This window comes from Gossypium hirsutum, chromosome A10 (genome assembly GCF_007990345.1).
Source record: "Gossypium hirsutum isolate 1008001.06 chromosome A10, Gossypium_hirsutum_v2.1, whole genome shotgun sequence".
NCBI classification, from domain to species: domain Eukaryota; kingdom Viridiplantae; phylum Streptophyta; class Magnoliopsida; order Malvales; family Malvaceae; genus Gossypium; species Gossypium hirsutum.
Window position 1 is genome coordinate 77,758,688 of NC_053433.1, and position 20,797 is coordinate 77,779,484.

The following is a 20,797-nucleotide window of genomic DNA, read 5'->3' on the forward strand; positions in this document are numbered from 1 at the left end:
TTTTTCTCTGTTCACACTACCTGCATAAATCAAAAGTTCTACAATTCTTTTTTTTTATGAAATAATTTTGGACATTACAAACCTGTAAACAAAAAATTAAATAGTTTTTCTCTGATCTCTGATATTGACTATCAGATCGATTTAGATATAAAATATGTTATTTTACTTGTTGATGGGTACTTATCCACCGTATCAATAATTATTTGGGTCTCGTTGGAGAAATTTTTTAAAAAATTAATAGTCCAATAATTTGAATAAATTTTTTAAAATAATTTAATAATTTAAATGAAAAGTTTTGCGGTAAAAATTATAATTTTTTTAATGAAGCGACAGAAAGGAAGTTCACGGTCCGGTTATAGTTTACCTTTTTCCAATTTTATACTGTTAGTCAATGCGATACTCAATAGTGAAGACAAGGAGTCAACAAGTTTAACAGTCATTGCCCCCTTTTTTTTTTTAACATATGAACAACAAACAAACAAGCAAGATGACCGTAGATCCAAGCAAATATAAATAAATAAAGTAGTTTAAACAGAAGAAGATCACACAGACAACGGGGAAGGAAAATACAAGGGGCGTGGAAACCAGATTGTTGGTCTTCTTTTTTCTCAATTTGCTTTTACTTTTGCTTCCAACGTTCTTCTTGGGACACCAACTTCCGTACGCCATGGCCCCTCCTATGAAAATTGTTTTCGGATTGTTAACATTTGTCACTGTTGGAATGATAATCGGTATGTCTTTCCCTTCGATTCGAAAAAAAAAATCTTTTTTTTTCAACTATCTTTTTTTTAAGTTTTAATTGTACTCGCAAAACCTTCGACTTCAAAACACGGTGGTGGTTAGCTCTTGTTCTTTTATGTGTAATTAATGTTTTGGTTGATTTCCCACTTTTTTTAATGGTTTCTTTTCTTCCTTGAAATATGCATTCCAAAAGGGAGATTTAGCTGATCCGACAGAGATGTAATTGGTTGAGATTAGAAATGGGGTCTTGTTTTTCTTGGCTGGTTTTCAATTTTTAGCGATTTGGTTCTAATAATTTAATCCTATTTGTTCCAAATTTAGCTGCTTGTGAATTTTTATGAGCATGGATTGAATTTTTCAATTGTTTTGAGGCATAGATTCATCGTTATTTTAAGTGTTAATGATATTGGGAAATGCAGGGGCTTTGTTTCAGCTAGCATTCATACGCGGGTTAGAAGATTCATACGGTATACTTTTCATCTTTCAATATCTTTTGGTAGTATATAGTTTTCTGTATGTTGGTTTCTCTAATTACTTGCTTCCCCTCTATGTTATTGTGCAAGAATCTGATTTTTATAAAAGTGAAGTTTCTTTGTTATGTTTTCTTCATATGTATGAACTATCCAACATAACTATTTTTAGATTTCATATTTTTCCTCATAGGTTTAATGAGTAGAACAAGACTCTTCAACAGTCTGAGTTTTACTAACCAGTAACCAGCCATTACAATGTCCTAGTTTTTTTTTTTTTGTAAAAATTTCCAAAAATTATCTTTAAGCGAGCCACATTGGGGCTTTAATTGTTTAAATATGGGACTTTTTGCTTCTGTTTATGGATCATCTTAAGAAATACCATAATAAAGGGGGGAAGTTATGATTTTACCATATCCAAGTATCTCTGATCAAGAATTATAGAGCTGTTGTAAGTTTTTTGTTCTTAGGACAAAAACATTTTCTGATGTTTCCTTAGACCGTAATTTTATTTGATATTGTTTTGCATCCCTCCTACTATTATTTCAGTACAATGTTTCAGATAGATTTTTGAACTTTTAATGGGCTAAACTTAGCCATTAGGCTTTACAATAAATTAGCATTTTAGGGTTTGGCAAATTGTTGGTTATGTTTAATTGTATAAATAACTTTTATAACAACATTTCAATCAGTCTTCAATAGAATTTTTGGTTGTTTCATAATCTATTGACTTCATCCTTTGTCTTAGTTTTCAAGTCTAAACCCATAACTTGTGGGATTTAAGTTATTTCCTTAACTTTAGCACTGAAAATTTCAAAATCTCATCTAAAATCGGGTTTACTTCTTTGTAGGCTTAATTTACATTTCTAAGATTTGCTTTTGCATGGTATTGATAGATTTTACATTTGAGCTTGACCACTGCAGGTTGCTATAATTAAATGTTAGTATTGACCAGGCCTATCCAATGAATGATTTGAATTTAAAAGATATGATTAGAAAAGCATCTTTTGGGAATTTGGAGAACTCATCCTTGTAAAATGCCGTTGCTCCCTTTTTTGTGGAGCTTTGATTTTATTTAAATATTTTGTTTTATTCACTCATTATTGAAGTATCTATTTATAGCTACTTAGAATAACCATTGGAAAAATTTCATTGATGATATAGACATATTTTAAATTTATCGGACATGTTTAATAGGTGATGACTTTCCAACTACAAAATTACATAGACGTCAGAGTGATGGATATCTTAAGTTGCCAAGAGGTTAGTATTGTTCTTTTCGGTTCACAAACAATAAAGTAATTGAAATTTGTTTAACTAATTGAACTTCAGTTAAAGAATCTTTGATCTTAGCCAAGTTGTATATTTTTTTTTCTGTAAGTTCATTGATTTATTTTGTCTCTTTACATTTTTGTTTTGGTCAGGTATGAGTCACTGGCACGGTGACAAAGAAGCAGAAATTTTGCGTCTTGGAGTTGTATGTTTTTAGTACTTTATTGCCTATCCTTTTAACCTTTCATTTTTAAATCTTAGGGATAAGTATGAACCTTAATTTTTTGATGAAATCAATTAAGTTTTAAAATTTTGATGGAGAAAGAGAACAAAAAGAATAGAGAAAGCTTATATTAAAAGATTTCCATTCATAACTAGTACATTGGACTCTGCCTTCTGTTGTTTTAAAATATTCTAAGCCATTTGCAGAATAATTCATACTTAGACTTGCACGGCTTTATACAGACAAGAACAATCACGCATTCTTATTGCCTATCTTATAAGTGGAGTTTTATTTGCTCGCAAATTATATTGGAATTACTATACCTGAACTTGAATGCGATTGATGGAGGAAAGGAGGTTGGGAAGTCTCACTGTTTATATAATAGCGTGGGTTGAGTGGCTCTTTCATAATTCAACTTGGAGTAAATTGAGCAAACTTTGATACAAAGTTAGAAAGGAAGGTGGGAGCCTTTCTATGCATATTAGAGCCTGGCAGAGTATGGACTTAACCGTAGATGGAAATGAATTACTTTTGCTCTCTATTTGGATTTTGGATTTACTTTAAGGTTTTCTACTTGTATGAAACTGATCCAGAAGTTAATTCTTCTTACATCTTTCAAATTTTTTTATGAAAAACAAAAAAGTTTGACTTACTTTTTGTTCTGATGATGTAGGTCAAACTTGAAATAATAAGCTGGTCACCTCGAATAATTGTACTTCATAATTTCCTTAGCAATGAGGTATGTATGTGATCCATGATTGAGAATTGATTGTACACATTATCAGTTTGATTCATGCAATGACTAGCTGATATAGAACAACAGCTAACTGCTATGTGATTAGGGCATATTGGCAGCTTTAAGATTTATATTTATATGAAATTGTGGACAAATGAATAAATGAAGAAGGAGAAAAAATTCATTAGCTGCAAACCTAGGATTCTTTAGTGGATGGTTGATTGCATCGCACAATGGTAAGAAAAATGCAGCTAAATATTCCCCAATCAGAGTTATGTCTCTCTACAAAATGCCAAAAGTAAAAGTTGATGTTTTGAGTCTTGAATTGTTAGATATATTTAGTTGTGGCAAGAAAGAGAAAAGAATATACTTATAATGATTGAGTGCTAAGTGGAAATGTATTTAGAGGCTGTAAAAGAAATTTTGTAAGGAAAGCCAATCGTTGTCTGTTCCCAAGGCAGGAGGGTAGAAGACTGATCCCTGTAAATAGCTCCTTTTGAATATCTGTGCTTTCCCATTTCATCCATCACCCGCTTAATGAGAATGAAGTGTCCTTTTTCATTGAGCACTAAATATTCTAAAACAATCTGATATAGATGTTTTCATTGGAAAACAATATCCACGGAGGAATTAGAATTAGAATTCTATATTTATTTAATTTCTTTAGGAGTTTTAGTTTTACTAGGTTTTTTATTTCCTTATAAACTTTAAATTAGGAATTCTATTAGGACTTTAAATTAGGAATTAGATTAAGATTTTCCTTTGTAATTAACAGCCTATAAAAAGGCTGCCAATATGAAATAAAAGGGGAGTTTATTTTTTATCACAAACGTTAGTTTGGGAAGGGGGTTCAGTCAAAGAAGAATCTGCCTTTGAGTAACCATAGGTCGAAGCAAGGATACTTTCTCGTCTAGACCTGTGACTAGATCTTACGCCAAGGCGCATAACAACTTGGTATCAGAGCCAGCTGTCATGGGTGACGAAAAAACTTTGACAGCCAAGCTGGAGGCATTTATGGAACAAATGGCTACAAGGCAACAAGCATTAGAGGAGCAGATGGCGATTTTATCTCTTTCGGTCCAAAAGACAACGAAAGAGAATTTAGAAAAAAATAATGAAGAACAAGGCAGCAGTGGAGGCAAGAAAAGAAATTCAGATTCACAATATGGTGGGGGCATGGTGCCAAGATACTCCAAGATGGAATTTCCCACTTATGATGGTGTTGGTGATCCTTTAGGATGGTTAAAAAGATGCGAAAATTTTTTTGACAATCAGCGGACCAACGAAGAAGACAAAGTTGGCTTAGCTTCATTCCATCTCTTAGGAGAAGCACAATTGTGGTTTGATCAAATCGAGGAAGAGGAGGCAAATCTGGATTGGGAGCGCTTTAGAGAGTGTTGTCATGTCAGGTTTGGGCCACCTATGAGTAATAACCCCTTGGGGGAACTTGCAAACTTGAGACAAACTGGGACGGTAGAAGAATATCAACGTCAATTTCAATCACTACTGGCTAGGACTACTGATCTTAAACCTCGACAACAAGTAAACCTTTTTACTGCTGGATTAGTAGAGGAACTTAGAATTGATATCGAGATGCAACAACCGGGAAACCTTGGAGTTGCAATGAATATGGCTCGAGCTTTGGAACAGAAACAAAAAGTCTCTTCCAAGATGTTATCTCAAACCAATCTAAACTGGTCAGCTTCCCAAAACACTGGCAGCAATTCTATTATTCCAACAACTAAGAGCTTTGCAAAGGGAGGAGGACAAACAATGAAACTAATGGGGAATAACAGCAAAATAGGTTCTTCCGCACCATTTATCAAAAGATTGACACGAGCAGAGATGGCGGAGAGAAGGGCTAAGGGATTGTGTTATAATTGTGACGAGTCTTACTCCATGGGGCACAAATGTAAAAGGCTATTTTGGATAGAAGTACCAGATATTGAAGATGAGCAAGATGATGAGGTAGATGATCTTGAAATTTCCTTACATGCCATTAGAGGAAGTTGCAATTTATCTACTATGCAACTACCAGCAAAGGTGTCAGGAAAAACAGTGTTAGTTCTCGTTGATTCAGGCAGTACACATAACTTTCTACGCGAAGGTCTAGTGCCAAGATTGGGACTGAAAATACAAGAGAAAAGGGGGTTGCAAGTATGTGTGGCAAACGGAGAACGGGTTCCTAACATTGGCATTTGTAAATTAGTACAGTTCGTTGTGGCCAATGACAACTTTCAAGCTGATTTTTATACAATACCATTAGAAGGGTTTGATATGATTTTGGGGGTTAAATGGTTGTGTACCCTTGGTCCAATTTTATGGGATTTCAACTCCTTAATTATGCAGTTTGCAGTAAACAAGAAAAAGATACTTTGGCAAGGGCAGCACCCAGAGGACGTTCCACGACTCAGCTTGATACAGGGACAGGATTTAACTAATAGAGTATTAGATAAGCTACTGGTAGAATTTGCGCATTTATTCCAAGAATCGTCTGGGTTACCTCCTAACCGCAAATGTAACTATCGTATAACTCTCAAACCAGGAACGGGACCAATTGTAGCCAGGCCTTATCGATATCCACATTTTTAAAAGGATGAGATTGAGAAGTAGTGTGACCAAATGTTACAACAAGGAATCATTCGACCCAGTAGATCACCATTCTCTTCTCCAGTACTATTAGTAAAGAAGCATGACGGGTCATGGCATTTTTGTATCGATTATCGAGAGCTTAATGCTTGCACTGTTAAAGACAAATATCCGATTCCTGTCGTGGATGAATTGTTGGACGAACTTCATGGGACAAAATATTTTACAAAATTGAATTTACGATCGGGATATTTTCAAATTAGAATGGCAACTACTGATGTGGAAAAGACAGCCTTCCGAACCCACCATGGACACTTTGAGTTTCTTGTCATGCCATTCGGGCTTACCAATGCCTCTTCCACATTTCAGAGTTTGATGAATGACATTTTTCGCCCTTACTTGCGTAAGTTTGTTTTAGTCTTCTTTGATATTAATTTATAGCAAAACATGGACTGAACATATGCATCATGTAAGATTAGTTTTTGAACTCTTGCGGGATAATATGTTGTTCTTAAAGAAATCCAAGTGTTTCTTTGGAGAGTCTCAGGTAACCTACCTCGGTCATGTCATCCATGGTGAAGGGGTCGAGGTTGATCACACTAAAATTAAAGATGTCACCGATTGGCTAACTCCTAAAACTACCAAGGCTCTACGAGGCTTTCTTGGGTTGGCAGGATATTACAGAAAATTCATCAAGAATTATGGACAAGTGGCTGCACCCTTAACATCTCTTCTAAAGAAAAATGCCTTCAACTGGACTAAGGAAGCTGATGTTGCTTTCATCCAATTAAAAACTTCTCTTTCAGCAGCCCTAGTTTTGCAATTACCCAACATTGCGGAGGAATTTGTGGTTGAATGTGATGCTTCGGACAGCGGGTTTGGAGCTGTTCTACAGCAAAAGGGACACCCCATTGCCTTTTTTAGTTGCAAGATTGCAGATCGACACCTTAATTTGGCTGCCTACGAACGTGAATTAATTGGTTTGGCAAAGGCAGTGACTCATTGGCGACCCTATCTTTGGGGAAGGCATTTCTTCATCCGTACTGATCACTTCAGTCTTAAGTATTTGTTAGACCAACGACTTACGACATTCCCACAACAACATTGGATCAGCAAGCTAATGGGGTTTGATTTTTGAGTGGAATATAAAGCAGGGAAGTTGAACAGGGCTGCAGATGCTTTACCTAGAAAAGACGAAGACTTACCACACCTCATGACTGTTTCATTCCCTCAAGTTGAAATTCTTAAAGCCATCAGACGAGAAATAGAAGCTTCCCCAGAATTATCACAACTCCAGCAAAGAATTCTACAAGGAGAGTTGGGGCCCGATTGGGTTGCACAAGATGGGTTGATTTTCTTCAAAGGGAGGTTGTACCTTTTACCTACCTCACCAATTATTCTCACTTTTATCTCCTCTATACATGCTATGGCACATGAAGGGGAATTGAAAACATTGCATCGTCTTCGCCAAGATTTTTTTTGGAAAGGAATGAAGCTTGCAACCTCAGAATTTGTGCAACATTGTTTAGTATGCCAACACCACAAATGGCAAAATTTACAGCCCGCAGGTTTACTTCAACCTCTTCCAATACCACAACATGTTTGGGCTAATATTTCTATGGATTTCGTGGAAGGTCTACCCAAAGTAAAAGGGAAATCGGTACTTATGGTGGTTGTGGACAGACTGTCGAAGTACGCTCATTTTTTACCTTTGTCCCATCCATTTACTGCTATATCTGTTGCTACCGTCTTCTTTACAGAGGTATTCCGACTTCATGGCTTGCTGGAATCCATAGTTTCAGACCGTGATAAAGTTTTCCTCAGCCTGTTTTGGAAGGAATTATTTCGTCAAAGTGGTTCTAAGCTCGCTTTTTCCTCAGCATACTATCCCCAATCTGATGGTCAGACAGAGGTAGTTAACCGAACAATAGAAATGTACCTACGATGCCTCTCTAGTGATCGTCCACGACAGTGGGTCGATTGGGTTCCATGGGCTGAGTATTGCTACAACACCTCATATCACACTGCCCTAAAGGCCACTCCCTTCCAATTAGTATACAGTAGGGATTCACCTCGACTTCTCTGCTATTCAGCTGGTTCTACAAGGATTGAAGCTGTGGATAAGGCTCTACAAGATAGGGATGCACTTTTATATTGAAGCTGTGGATAAGGCTCTACAAGATAGGGATGCACTTTTACACAATGCTCGGGATAGACTCTTGCAAGCTCAGCAACGAATGAAAGCCACTTATGATTTGGGGCACAAAGAGTTGAATTTTAAAGTCGGGGATTGGGTTTGGTTACGACTTCAATAGTATCGACAATTGACGATAACTAAACAGAAGCATCACAAGTTATTGCCAAAATATTTTGGTCCTTTTAAAGTCTTGAACAAAATAGGATCAGTGGCCTATCAGCTTGAATTACCTATAGGCAGCAGAATACATGATGTATTTCATGTTTCTTTCTTCAAAGAATACAAGGGACCTCAACCAGATGCGGTAGGAGACTTGCCCTTAGTATATGATGGCAAGGTCTTGCCTCCTCCACAAGCTATTATTAATACCAGGCTTAATCGGGGTCGGCGGGAACTATTAGTGCAATGAGCAGGATGTCCTCAAGAAGATGCCACTTGGGAACCAATTGATAATTTTCGAGCAGCTTATCCTGAATTTGAGCTTGAGGACAAGCTCAACTCCGAGAGGGGGAGTAATGATACAGATGTTTTCATTGGAAAACAATATCAACGAAGGAATAGGAATTAGAATTCTACATTTATTTAATTTCTTTAGGAGTTTTAGTTTTACTAGGTTTTTTATTTCCTTATAAACTTTAAATTAGGAATTCTATTAGGACTTTAAATTAGGAATTAGATTAGGATTTTCCTTTGTAATTAACAGCCTATAAAAAGGCTGCCAATATGAAATAAAAGGGGAGTTTATTTTTTATCACAAACATTAGTTTGGGTAGGGGGTTCAGTCAAAGACGAATCTGCCTTTGAGTAACCATAGGTCGAAGCAAGGATACTTTCTCGTCTAGACCTGTGACTAGATCTTACGCCAAGGCGCATAACACAATCAAATTGCGCTAAGTTGAGTGGTTTGGAAATACTATATTTATAAGTAATTCAACGAAAGAGTGTTAAACCTACTGTTTTGTTCTCTGCAGGAATGTGACTACCTTAGAGCCATTGCCCGCCCTCGACTTCAAGTTTCCACTGTGGTAGATGTAAAAACTGGGAAGGTACATCTGAAAACTATTTTTTTTCCTTGAATTACTTGCTAATGGTGTAAAAAGTTTTTGGGCATGTTAATTTCTTGATGATACATCAGGTTTCATATTTTATTGAGGTCATATATCTAAATATGCTTATGTCTGCATGTAGGTTTTTTTTTTTTTGGGTAATGTGTGATGCGTAAAATATCCACTTTTTAAAGTTCGCTGGAAGTTAGTGAATGGATATTGTCTTGTTCTGAATTCGAGATTTCTTTATTAGGAGCATATGATCCTTTAAGACTCTATGAAAACGTTCAAGCATACCAGCCCTTATTTCACATATTTTGAAGTGGGTTTGACTTGAAAACATTATTAAGAAGCATACCAGCACTACTACATAGGTGCTTCTACTGACCAATCAAACTTTGCCATTACTTTAAGGGTTCACTAAGATGAAGGGCCCTCTTTCTCATTATTCATTAGAAAGGATACTTAAGCATGAAGAACTCTTAAATATTTTGAGTTTAGAGTCTGGCAGTTGGGTGGATTAACTTACCTTCTTTAGCTGCATCATGCATTCTAGTGTACATTAAAAAATATATATTCTTACATATTCCTGCAAGCCAAACTTCAAAAAGGACTCTTCCACTTGTGTTGCTATTTTTTAAGTTTTTAATGCTTTGAATAATGATGCTCTATGAAGGCAGTTATATTTGTAAGTTTTATAAAAATATATATTTCCTACCTTTGGCCAATTACTTATAGTTTTAAGACCATATTTTTCATAGGAAGAATTGATCTTATTGCAGCTGTTGTTTTTCAGGGAATTAAGAGTAATGTCAGGACAAGCTCTGGTATGTTCTTGAGTCCAACAGACAAAAAGTATCCAATGATACAGGTTAGTTTTCAAGTTACTTCCCTCCAACATAAATTTATATATCATCAGTCCATTCTTAGATGAGGGTAATCTAGGGAGCCAAGAGAATGATTTTGATCCATCCTAAATGTTTTAATCCTTCTAGATTTTGCTGATGCATAATGCGTGATGAAATTAGAGATGAATACTCTAATGTATTGAGGAAAAAACTCTCTCAAAGTATGTATTTCTTAAAAATATGTACAACTATTAGACATGAAAATTGAATCAATTTGAGGAAATAATCTCTTAATTAGAATCTCTAAAAATCAGTTGTAATCTCTAAAGATACTAATTAATGCTATCAAATAATCAAAAGATTCTCAACACTCCCCCTCAAGTTGGTGCATAGATGTCTTGCATGCCTAACTTGCAAAAAGGATTATGATAAGTCTTACAATTGAGCCTTTTAGTAAAAACATCCTCCAATTGTTTTTCAGATGCTAGATAAGATAGACTTAAAGCACCATTGGCTACTTTTTCCTTGAAAAAATGATGATCTATTTCGATGTGCTTGGTTCTATTATGCTATACTGGATTTTGAGCTATGCTAATGGCCGCCTTGTTGTTACAGTACAAGGTTGATCCATTTTTGTTCAACAACTTTAGCTCTTCCAATACTTTTTGTAGCCATAAAAGCTCACAAACACCTTGAGTCATGACCTTATATTCAACCTCTGCACTTGATCGAGCCACAGCAGTTTGTTTCTTGCTTCTCCAAGTGACTAAGTTTTCTCTCACAAGAGTACAATAACCCGCTGTAGACCTTGTCATCAAGATAGCTAGCCCAATCTGCATCTGTAAATACTTCTATCTTGAGATGACTTTTTTTTTTGAAGAGAATACCTTTGTCCGGTGTAGACTTCAAATAGCATAAAATTTGCAATAATGCCGGCATGTGAGCTTCGCGAGGATCATGCATAAAATGGCTTACCAAACTAACCGCATAGACTATATCAGGTCGAGTATGGGCTAGATAAATCAAACGTCCGACGAGTCTTTGATATCTCCCTTTATCCACCGTTTCATCGATCCTTGCTTGTAACTTGTGATTCCTCTCAATAGATGATTCGTCTGGTTTGCAACCTAACATGCTAGTCTCTGTCAGAAAATCTAAGACATACTTTCTTTGTGAAATAAAAGTTTCCTCTTTCGATCTGGCCATTTCTATTCCGAGGAAATATTGTAACTTTCCCAAGTCTTTGATTTCAAATTCTTAAGCCAATTGTTTCTTAAGCCGAGTCATTTCTTCCTTGTCATCTCCTGTCATAATTATGTTATCAGCATAAACTATAAGGAGAGTAATTATACCTTTGTGATGTTCTATAAAGAGGGTATGATCAACATTACTTTGTTGGTGGCCAAATGACACCATGGCCTTACTAAATCTATCAAACGAGGCTCTGGGAATTGGTTTAGTCCATATAGGGCCTTTTTCAGTTTACATACCTTCCCTTGAGTATTTTTATCCTCGAATCTTGGAGGAACTTCCATATACATTTCTTCTTCCAGGTAGGTATTCTTTACATCAAATTGTTGTAAGTCTTAGTCGAGATTTGCTGCGCACGATAAAAGGATACTAATTGTGTTCAATTTAGCAATTGGAGCAAATATTTCTTGATAATACACTCCATATGTTTGAGTGAATCCTTGTGCTACTAATCTGGCTTTGAATCTTTCAATTGAATCATCAGCCTTATACTTGATAGTAAACACCTATTTGTAGCCAACCATTTTCTGCCCTTTAGGAGGATTAACCAGTTCCCACGTCTCATTTTTGCTAAAGCTCTCATTTCAATCATAGCCTTTTTCCATCTTGAATCAGTGATAGCTTTTCTTCAATCCTGTGGAACAGACATAGAGAACAAAGACAAAACAAAAGCTCTATAGGATGTGGATAAGGAATCATAAGAGACAAAGTTAGGGATAGGATGTAAAGTGCAAGTTCTAACATCTTTTCGTTGGGCTATTGGTAATTCCAAATCAGTAGCAAATGGAGGTAAAGAAGACTCACCTGGCAATGAAGAGTCAGGGCATAAAGTAGATTGTATAATGACATCTTCCTTCTTGCCTTTTTTAATTTATGTCCTTAAATCAGGCCTATCCTACAACCGTCCACTAGTTTTCTTTTGAACCAGAGTCTCTATGGGAACTAAATTTTCCCGCGAAAGAGTAATATAACAAGGTGTCATCCTTTCATTTTCCATAACCTCCCCTTGAAGAGATTGGTGTGATGAAGAAAAGTAGGGTTCATCCTCGCAAAATGTTACATCCATACTTACATAATACTTTCTAGATGGCAGATGATAATATTTGTAACCCTTCTGTGTGGGAGAGTATCCAATGAAAACACATTTGACTGCTCGAGGATCTAGTTTGTTTCCATGTCGAAGATGAACGAAGCAAACACAACCAAAGACCGTTGAAACTAGGTAATCCGTCTTGTCCTGTAAGGTTTCTATGGGACTTTTCAAATCAAGGACCCGAAGAGGCATTCGATTAATAAGATAAGCCGCAACCAAAATCGCATCCCTCTAATAAGGCTTTGAGAGATTCATAGTGAACATAAGTGATCTAGTCACTTCCAAAAGATGCCGATTTTTTTTTTCGACGACATCATTCTGAGCACTTGTACCTGGACAACTAGTCTAATGCAAAATTCCATACGATTCTAAATAATCCTTAAAGTTATACTCGGTTCCATTATCAGTTCACAAAATCTTAACCTTAGCATCAAATTGAGTAGTTATCAATTTATGAAAAGAACAAAAACACGAGAAAACATCACTTTTGGACTTTTTAATAAAAATACCCATGTCATTCGAGTGCAATAGTTAATAAAAATAACAAACCAACGATTACTAGATAAAAATGTAAAGCAAGTAAGGCCCCAGACATCCGAATGAATAATCTCAAAAGGAACAGTACTTCTATTATTATGCAAAGGATAATTGTTTCTTATATGCTTAGCAAACTCACAGGCATCACAAACTAAAGAGTCTAGCCTGAGTTTTTGAGTTAGGAAACATCTTGGAAAGAACAGTAAATGATAGATGTTCTAACGACCTATGCCACTAAATAATCTCCCGGTTGACAAATTTATTGTTTCCAAATAATGCTTGAGACATTTTGGACAATCGATCCAGAATATATAAGCCATCACACAATCTAATACTGCCAATTGTCTTCCCTGTCTGGAGGTCCTGAAAAACACAGTGATCGGGAAAGAATTCAAGCTTACAATTCAAGGCTTTAGTGATAGTACTAATAGATAAAATGTTAACTGGGAATTTTGGGACATGAAGGACAGGGGATAAAGTGATATTAGGAGTACAAACAACAGAAACTGTTCCAGAGATGGAGGTAAGGGAGCCATCGGCTAGTCGCGCACTATCTTTAGATGGACAAGTAGTATAGTTAAATAAGCTTTTGTTTGACCTTGTCATATGTTTGTTCACATCGGAATCAATAATCCAAGAAGTAGATGTAGCATTTAAAACAATACCTGAGTTTGCATGATTAGACTTGGCAATCAAGGTAGAGTCCAATTGAGACAAGATGTGTCGAAGATGTTGAATCTCATTCGAGGTAAAACTTCCATCAGAAGTGGACTTATCCTCTGTTGTTACAGAGTTCGAAAAATTTGCTTGAGGCCGAGAATTACCCCCTCGTTTTCCACCACGACCTCGAGTGGGGCGACCATGCAACTTTCAGCACGAATTTTTAGTGTGCCGAGGCTTTCTACAGTAGTCATACGTCAAGTGATCCTTGGCAGACTTATCATCCTGGTTAGCAATGAGGCCAGCTTTTTTTAAAGGTGGATTATAGAGCATAACAACATGACGACTCTTCTCCTGTTGTGCATTGGAGTATGCCATATAGAGAGAAGGGAATGGAGTCTTGCCAAGAACTTGACCATGAATCTGATCATATTTGGTATTTAACCCAACCAAGAAATCAAAAACACGTTTCTTTTCCACCATCTTCTGAAATTTTTCGGCATCCTTGGCACAATTCGCTTGAAAATATTGATAATAATCAAGTTCCTGCCACAACCCACATAATTCGGCAAAATATTGAGAAATCGTTAGCTCCCCCTATTTTGTACCATGGACCTTATTACGAATTTCAAAAGTTTGCGCATCATTCCCAACACAAGAGTATGTGAGAGCAACAACATTCCAAATCTTTTCCGCAGTATCAAGCAGCAAATAAATTTTGGAAATATGGGGTTGCATCAAGTTGATAAGCCATGCCATAACAAGAGAGTTCGTTGAATCCTACTGACTAAAGGTTGGATCAGTGAGCTCAGGTTTCGACGATTTACTGGTGATATATCCCTGCAAGCCATGGGCCTTGATAAACAACAAGCAGGACCTTGAAAAAGTAAAGTAATTATGACCATCAAGCTTCATAGGGCTAATTTGCAACGAGGGATTATCGGTTGTAATCACATGCTTCTCGTCTGTAGACATAATGCTGGAAAAAACAACTAAATCCCAAAAAAATCTGCTTGCACAATTAGAACAAAAAAAAAAAACCAAAAAAAATCCCACACAAAAAAAAAACTTAGCCAAAACACATCACCACTTAGAGAAGAATAATCGGAAGAAAGCAGAGAGCACAGCGAAGGCGTCGGAAAAAACACGGCGGCAGTAGGTGGAGTCCACGCATGGCGCGTGAAATGGAGTTGCAAAAACTTGCGACGGCACGTGGCGCCCACTTGTGGGTTTGCTGGTCACCGGAGTTTGGGGTTTCGTCGGCGAGTGGATGTCGACTCCAATGGTAGGGGCGGTGAGATAAAAAAATAGGGCTAGGGTGGAAAGTACCAAATTTGAGTTTCTTGGGGTTTTGGAAAAAAATTTAAAATCAGAAATAAAAAATCCCAAAAATAGGATAAAAAACTGATACCATGATGAAATTAGAGATGAATAATCTAATATATTGAGGAAAAAACTCTATCAAAGTATGTATTTCCTAAAATATGTACAACTATATATACATGAAAATTGAATCAACTTAAGGAAAGAATATCCCTTAATTAGAATCTCTAAAAATTAGTTGTAGTCTCTAAAGATACTAATTAATGCTATCAAAAAATCAAAAGATTCTCAACAATGCATCTATTAGTATCCAAGGAAAAACAATCACAAGCATCAGTACAAATTGACATATAGTTACAAGACTACCATATATTATAGCGTGTTTTATGGGAACATCGATGGTAGGTGTTGCCAGGATTGCATATTTAATGAAGTGCCAAAAATGGCATTACAACTAATCTCACCTGTGGATGGAGACCATCGGGGAGAGACTAACTTTTGATACATGGCATGGAATGATCACAAAAATGAGTCAAACTCTGCTCCCGCCAGATTGGCAACAAGTAGAAAGACGAACCCCTGGTTATTTGATTTCATTGTTCCCTAAACCTCCCATGGCTTATATGATTTCCTTGTTAGTAAGCTCTGAAATTCTTTCATGGGCTAAGAGAGAGTTTCTAAAACTTCCCACTCACAGAAGCTCTTCAAAAAAGTTTGCAAAGCTCTTGTTCTCATTTACCTGAAGGAACTATGCCCTTGTTTCCATGGTATGTGTTTAAGATATATCTTTCTTTCCTCTTTCTTCTGTTGATAACTACTAAGCAGCTGTTTACGAGTTTATCTATTTCTCTGAGGACTTACACTTAACAGTATGGTTTTGCAAACATTGGCACTTGATATACTGGCTGCAACTCTTGGAGTTCAGAAACATATTCTCCCCTTTAGATGGCAAATAGAAAGTGAATGCCAACTTGGAAATATATATATATAAATATGAGAAATAGCTTTGATCAGCTTATGATGTTTTTTTTTCCATAAGTTTAAAGCAGCTCTGGATGAATTTTCTTCTGCATGCATGTTTCCATTCTAGCAATTGAAGTGTTTGCATCTATCTTCTGCAATTATCTAATAGATTGTAACTGAGTGTTTTCCCTCGATTTCTTTTTCCTTTGAACTGAAAGGCAATTGAAAAGCGGATTTCTGTATTTTCTCAAATACCAGCTGAAAATGGAGAGCTTATCCAAGTTTTAAGGTGGGTCTCTGACTTCAATATCTGTAAAATATTGCTCAAAAGAAAGAGAACTGATATGTTCTTTATCAAGGCTAACATTTAATGCAGCACAGGTATGAAAAGGATCAGTTTTACAAGCCCCATCATGATTATTTTTCTGATACTGTAAGTTATCTGCCTTTCCCATAATTTTCATGGTGGATTTATTGGTTGTGTCAGATATATCTGTTCTTATGATATGGAGAAATCCCGAGCCATTTCTTTACGATTATTATTATTTTTTCAGTTTAACTTGAAGCGCGGTGGTCAAAGAATAGCAACTATGCTTATGTATCTAAGTGATGATGTTGAAGGGGGAGAAACATATTTCCCCATGGTAATTCCTTTTCTTTAAGTGACCTGCGTGATTAATCATATTAGGTAACTGGTGCTTCTATTGCATGTAAAGAGACATTCAACTTATTTGTCTTTTCATAGGTATTTTGAGAAATAACTGTCAATATGCCTTTGGTACTTTGCTCGACATGCATAGGCAATTTATAGATGCTTTTGCTCTAGAAAGAGTAAGCACAGAAGTTTGCTGAAATCTGTTAATGGGTGTCAAGGGTAAGCACTGGAAACTGGTTTTAAAGTAACAATGAAAGTTGATTAGGTTCAATGGATGAAAATTAGGGTTATAATTAGAGTATGATGGAAAAATGTTTTTTGGAAGTGAGGAAGTCAGTTACTTGAAGGCAATGACATAAAAACAGATTTCAATGTTTCCTGAGGAAGGCAGTGGAGTTGGGGAATTATGGAGATATAATAGTCCAATGGACAAGACCAGATTCAAACCCACTAGCATTCTTCATTTCTTTCCTTCTCTCCCCACAATGTTGGTTTACTTCCAACTATAATCTATTATATGAAAAGATTTTTGCAGTCATAACTGTGAATAAATACTAGAGGAGAAGTATAAGAATTAGCTCTTTCTTGAAAACGGTTGGACAAGTAATGAGGAAGTAGGGTCTAGAATAATGAATAGTAAGAAATATTTGTGTTTGAAATGATCTTATTCTACACTGCAACTGGACAACCTGCTTTCCAGGCTTATCAGGTTTCGATATGATTTAGCTAGTGGATTGTTTTAAAAATAATGGAGACAAGTAAGAAATTTGGCCGACCTCTTTGTTGATTTTCTTGTGGCAGCTCGTATTTAATTCCTCAACTTCTAATATTTAAATATTAATCCTATGAGAGGTATATTATTATTATTTATTTGGCCAAATGAGAGGTATATTATTTAGTCTTTCATGTCTTTGTTGATTTTCTTGTGGCAGCTCGTATTTAATTCCTCAACTTCTAATATTTAGATATTAATCCTATGAGAGGTATATTATTATTATTTATTTGGCCAAATGAGAGGTATATTTAGTCTTTCATGTCTTTATTGTCTCTAGCTACTTCAAGTCTATTTGAATTTTCTTCAAGATATTTGCCCCTTGTATAAGTCAAAATACTTTGCCTTTGCCTTGCATAACAATTTTGTTTTGTCATTGTTCATAATTGCCAGTCACTCAATATTTAGTATGATGTTGCGTTGAATCTTCTTGTTTAAAATTTGTTGACTGTTTTTATTTGTCAACTTTTCTTTGACAATACCTTCAATGTTATATCTTTCATGGTATTGGTTTGTTAAACTTGTGATTTAAAATCTCAGGCTGGTACGGGCGATTGTAGCTGTGGTGGGAAGACTGTGAAGGGGATGTCTGTAAAACCGATCAAAGGAGATGCAGTGCTCTTCTGGAGCATGGTACGTTTCCTTGCTCTTCTTCGTAAATTCAAAAATGCCTGTTTGCATGCCTTTGTATGCATGAACTTTTCTTTGTTCATTCGTTAAAACTTTTCTTTCTCTATTAGTAATTTACAGTACATCTCTTGAGGTTTCTCATTTTTCTGTTTAATTTCTTGTGAGTTTTACTTTGACATATCTCAAGGGTTATAAACTTGGTCATGTTGAGATTGGTTTGAAAATAGTGTTTACGAATATTTCTGATTTTAGTTGCATTAAGTGTAATGATTTTTGTTCATCATGGAGACTCCGATATCATGAACGATATGATACGATCATTAAGTTTGACTTTGTTTTGTTGCCTTGACTGATATCTATTGGATATGCTAAAGGTATATTTTCTTATATACTACCCAGATTTAGATTAATTTAGAAAGATTTCACTGATTTTGTTAACTTTGTTGTTTCTATTGCTTGCTTCTGTTAGGGACTAGATGGACAGTCAGATCCAAATAGCATACATGGAGGATGTGAAGTTTTATCAGGAGAAAAATGGTCTGCAACAAAATGGATGAGGCAAAAACCTACTTTCTGATGTTACATATATATATACACACAGATAGGGGGCTACTGTTTTACTATGTCTAGAAATTCACATCTAATGCTTTAGGGAATGAGTAATAATTTACTCTTAAAGTAGGAAGTTAGTATTTGCCTAGATACCAGAAATTGAGTTTGGTGACCCATGGACGATCAAAATACCATATAAAGAATAGGCTACAGCTTGAGAAATGAACACTTGGGTATAGTTGCATTATTAAATTTTTGGACCTGTTTTAGGAGTTTACTTTGATGCTCTTCATAATTACCCCTCTTTGCCATCCCCAACCCAAGAACAAAAGTTTCTATTATGTTGTTTTCGGAAACAATAGTTCCCTTGCTCATACTTGATGGTGATTTGGAATGGGTCATTTCTAACATTTTTCAGGAGGAGTTTGCTGTCTTTTAATCCTTCGATATCTTTACTTCCAGTGATGTGTGTAGTAACCATGCAAGGGACCTTGTCACCTTGGTACAAGTATTATGAACATATCAATGCTAGTATTCTCGTACCTCTCCCATTTGAACTAAGTGCTGTGTAGTGGTGGTGCTTTTGGTTGGGATTTGAATGGATCCATACTCCCCAAGCACTTCCAGTTTACCCCTTTGTCAAGTTACCGAGCCATGGTGCACATGGTGAGGTAGGTATAAAGTGTAGAATTGAAATATTATAGCTTCACAAAGTGCAAAACAAATGAAATATGAGTCAAAATGAATTATAAATGGTGTTGTAAGTTTTAAGTAGGTATGTTAAAAGGTCGGGTTATTCATCTTAGTTTGAAGACTTGTTCGATATTTGGGAGGATTTGAATAAGATTATTAGGTACAAAAAATAAGCTTGGATAAAATGTTAAATCTATTTTAAAATGGGTTGGGTTTGGGTATAGAAGTTTTGAGCTAGTTTGGTCTGAATAGTATTGCTAATTTTTAATTACCTTTTATTTTGGCATATTATCCTTAAAAAACTAAAAAGACGGGAAATTAAGGTTTTTTCCCCTTGTTTATGGAATTATACTTTTGGGCAAATAAGTGAATAAAAATAACAATCAAAGTTACAGTGATGCTTTGTTGAGTTTTATAACATCAACCATTACCTTGATGCATTCATTAGTCCTCCACTGAGCCCGCTGCAAAATCTTAAGCATACAAAAGATTTCATTTCATTCAAAAGAGGAAGGCTCAAAATTGAATTATTACATCATCCTCGATTAAACTAGAAATAAATGGCAGTGATATTACCAAAAGTTTAAACAAACGAGTACCGATTAATCGTTTTAATAGTGAGGTTGGAAGTGGGATCATTACCATTACAAAGAGGAATCTAATCCTACTAAAGGGTGTTAGATATTTAATAGAAGAGTATAAATGCTTATGATCTCGCCTACCACACTGATCCACCAATCTCCCAATTTCACTGACTAATAGACTTAAAAACCACAGGATGAAGATAACATTGAACATAAGCACAAGGAGTCAAAATCTCAAAGGACTCCACATAAACAAAGTCACATAAAATATAGAGAATCGAGTCTCCCATCATCCAAGGCAAAAGGGAGATAGAATTATTATTCCAACCAAACCTCATCTTACCAGAAAAAAATATTGAAATTTGACATACAAACAAAGTTCGAGAAAAAAACGAGAGCGGTGACTAACTGTTCCACAGCCAAAGAACAACCAATCACTATAACATCTAAACTAAAGACTAAAATAACACACTTGTTCAAGACCTTTTTGGAGATCTGAGTAGGCCAACGGTGGTGGCTCCATTGAGCCTATTACATGATTGAAAACGAGGCCATTTTTTATCTTTGGAAACTAAAAATGGTAGTGTTGTAATAAACGTCTTTCATAATTTCTAATGGATTCTTTCCTCTCCAATAAATCATAATTTTTGAAAAAAAAATCCACCCAATCACGAAAAAGGGGGAATTTTTTTATTCAAACAAAAATTTGGGAGGGCAAGGCTGGTCTCGGCTATTTTCATGTAAATGTGGGATGTGCATAAAATTCTACCCATATTTCGAATAAGGTGCAAAGTAGTCACAAAAGTTAATATTTAATCCAAGCTTAGCCCTAATGAATCCAACTCGATTCAAGAAATTATTATTATACTAAAGTTTGAAAGAAAATGCTGTAGGCACTTTCAAAAGAAAATGTTGTAGGTCGTACGTAGTAATTGACTCCATTCATGTGACATTGTCAAAAA

At 35.7% G+C, this 20,797-nt stretch overlaps 1 protein-coding gene across 2 annotated transcripts; it reads left to right on the forward strand.

Moving 5' to 3' along the window:
* The first annotated feature begins 463 nt into the window (after positions 1-463).
* Positions 464-18,978, forward strand: LOC107896948 (prolyl 4-hydroxylase 1). Of its 2 annotated transcripts, XM_041079210.1 has the most exons (12): positions 464-731; positions 1,161-1,208; positions 2,409-2,474; positions 2,636-2,688; positions 3,380-3,445; positions 9,200-9,274; positions 10,071-10,145; positions 16,168-16,238; positions 16,331-16,382; positions 16,504-16,593; positions 17,917-18,009; positions 18,476-18,978. In XM_041079210.1, the coding sequence occupies exons 1-12, from the start codon at positions 668-670 to the stop codon at positions 18,581-18,583; spliced, it is 861 nt and encodes a 286-aa protein (XP_040935144.1). In that variant the 5' UTR covers positions 464-667; the 3' UTR covers positions 18,584-18,978. The 2 variants fall into 2 exon arrangements, with proteins under 2 accessions (XP_040935144.1, XP_040935145.1); XM_041079211.1 differs by lacking the exon at positions 3,380-3,445 and having other exon boundaries at positions 469-731.
* Positions 18,979-20,797: the final 1,819 nt, after the last annotated feature.

Bases quoted from the DNA above. Each gene is read 5' to 3' on its own strand.
- LOC107896948 (XM_041079210.1), top strand. From the start codon at position 668: ATGGCCCCTCCTATGAAAATTGTTTTCGGATTGTTAACATTTGTCACT. The intron at 3,446-9,199 runs GTATGTATGTGA...TGTTCTCTGCAG, and splicing joins ATAATTTCCTTAGCAATGAG to GAATGTGACTACCTTAGAGC. The intron at 16,239-16,330 runs GTGGGTCTCTGA...AATGCAGCACAG, and splicing joins GAGCTTATCCAAGTTTTAAG to GTATGAAAAGGATCAGTTTT.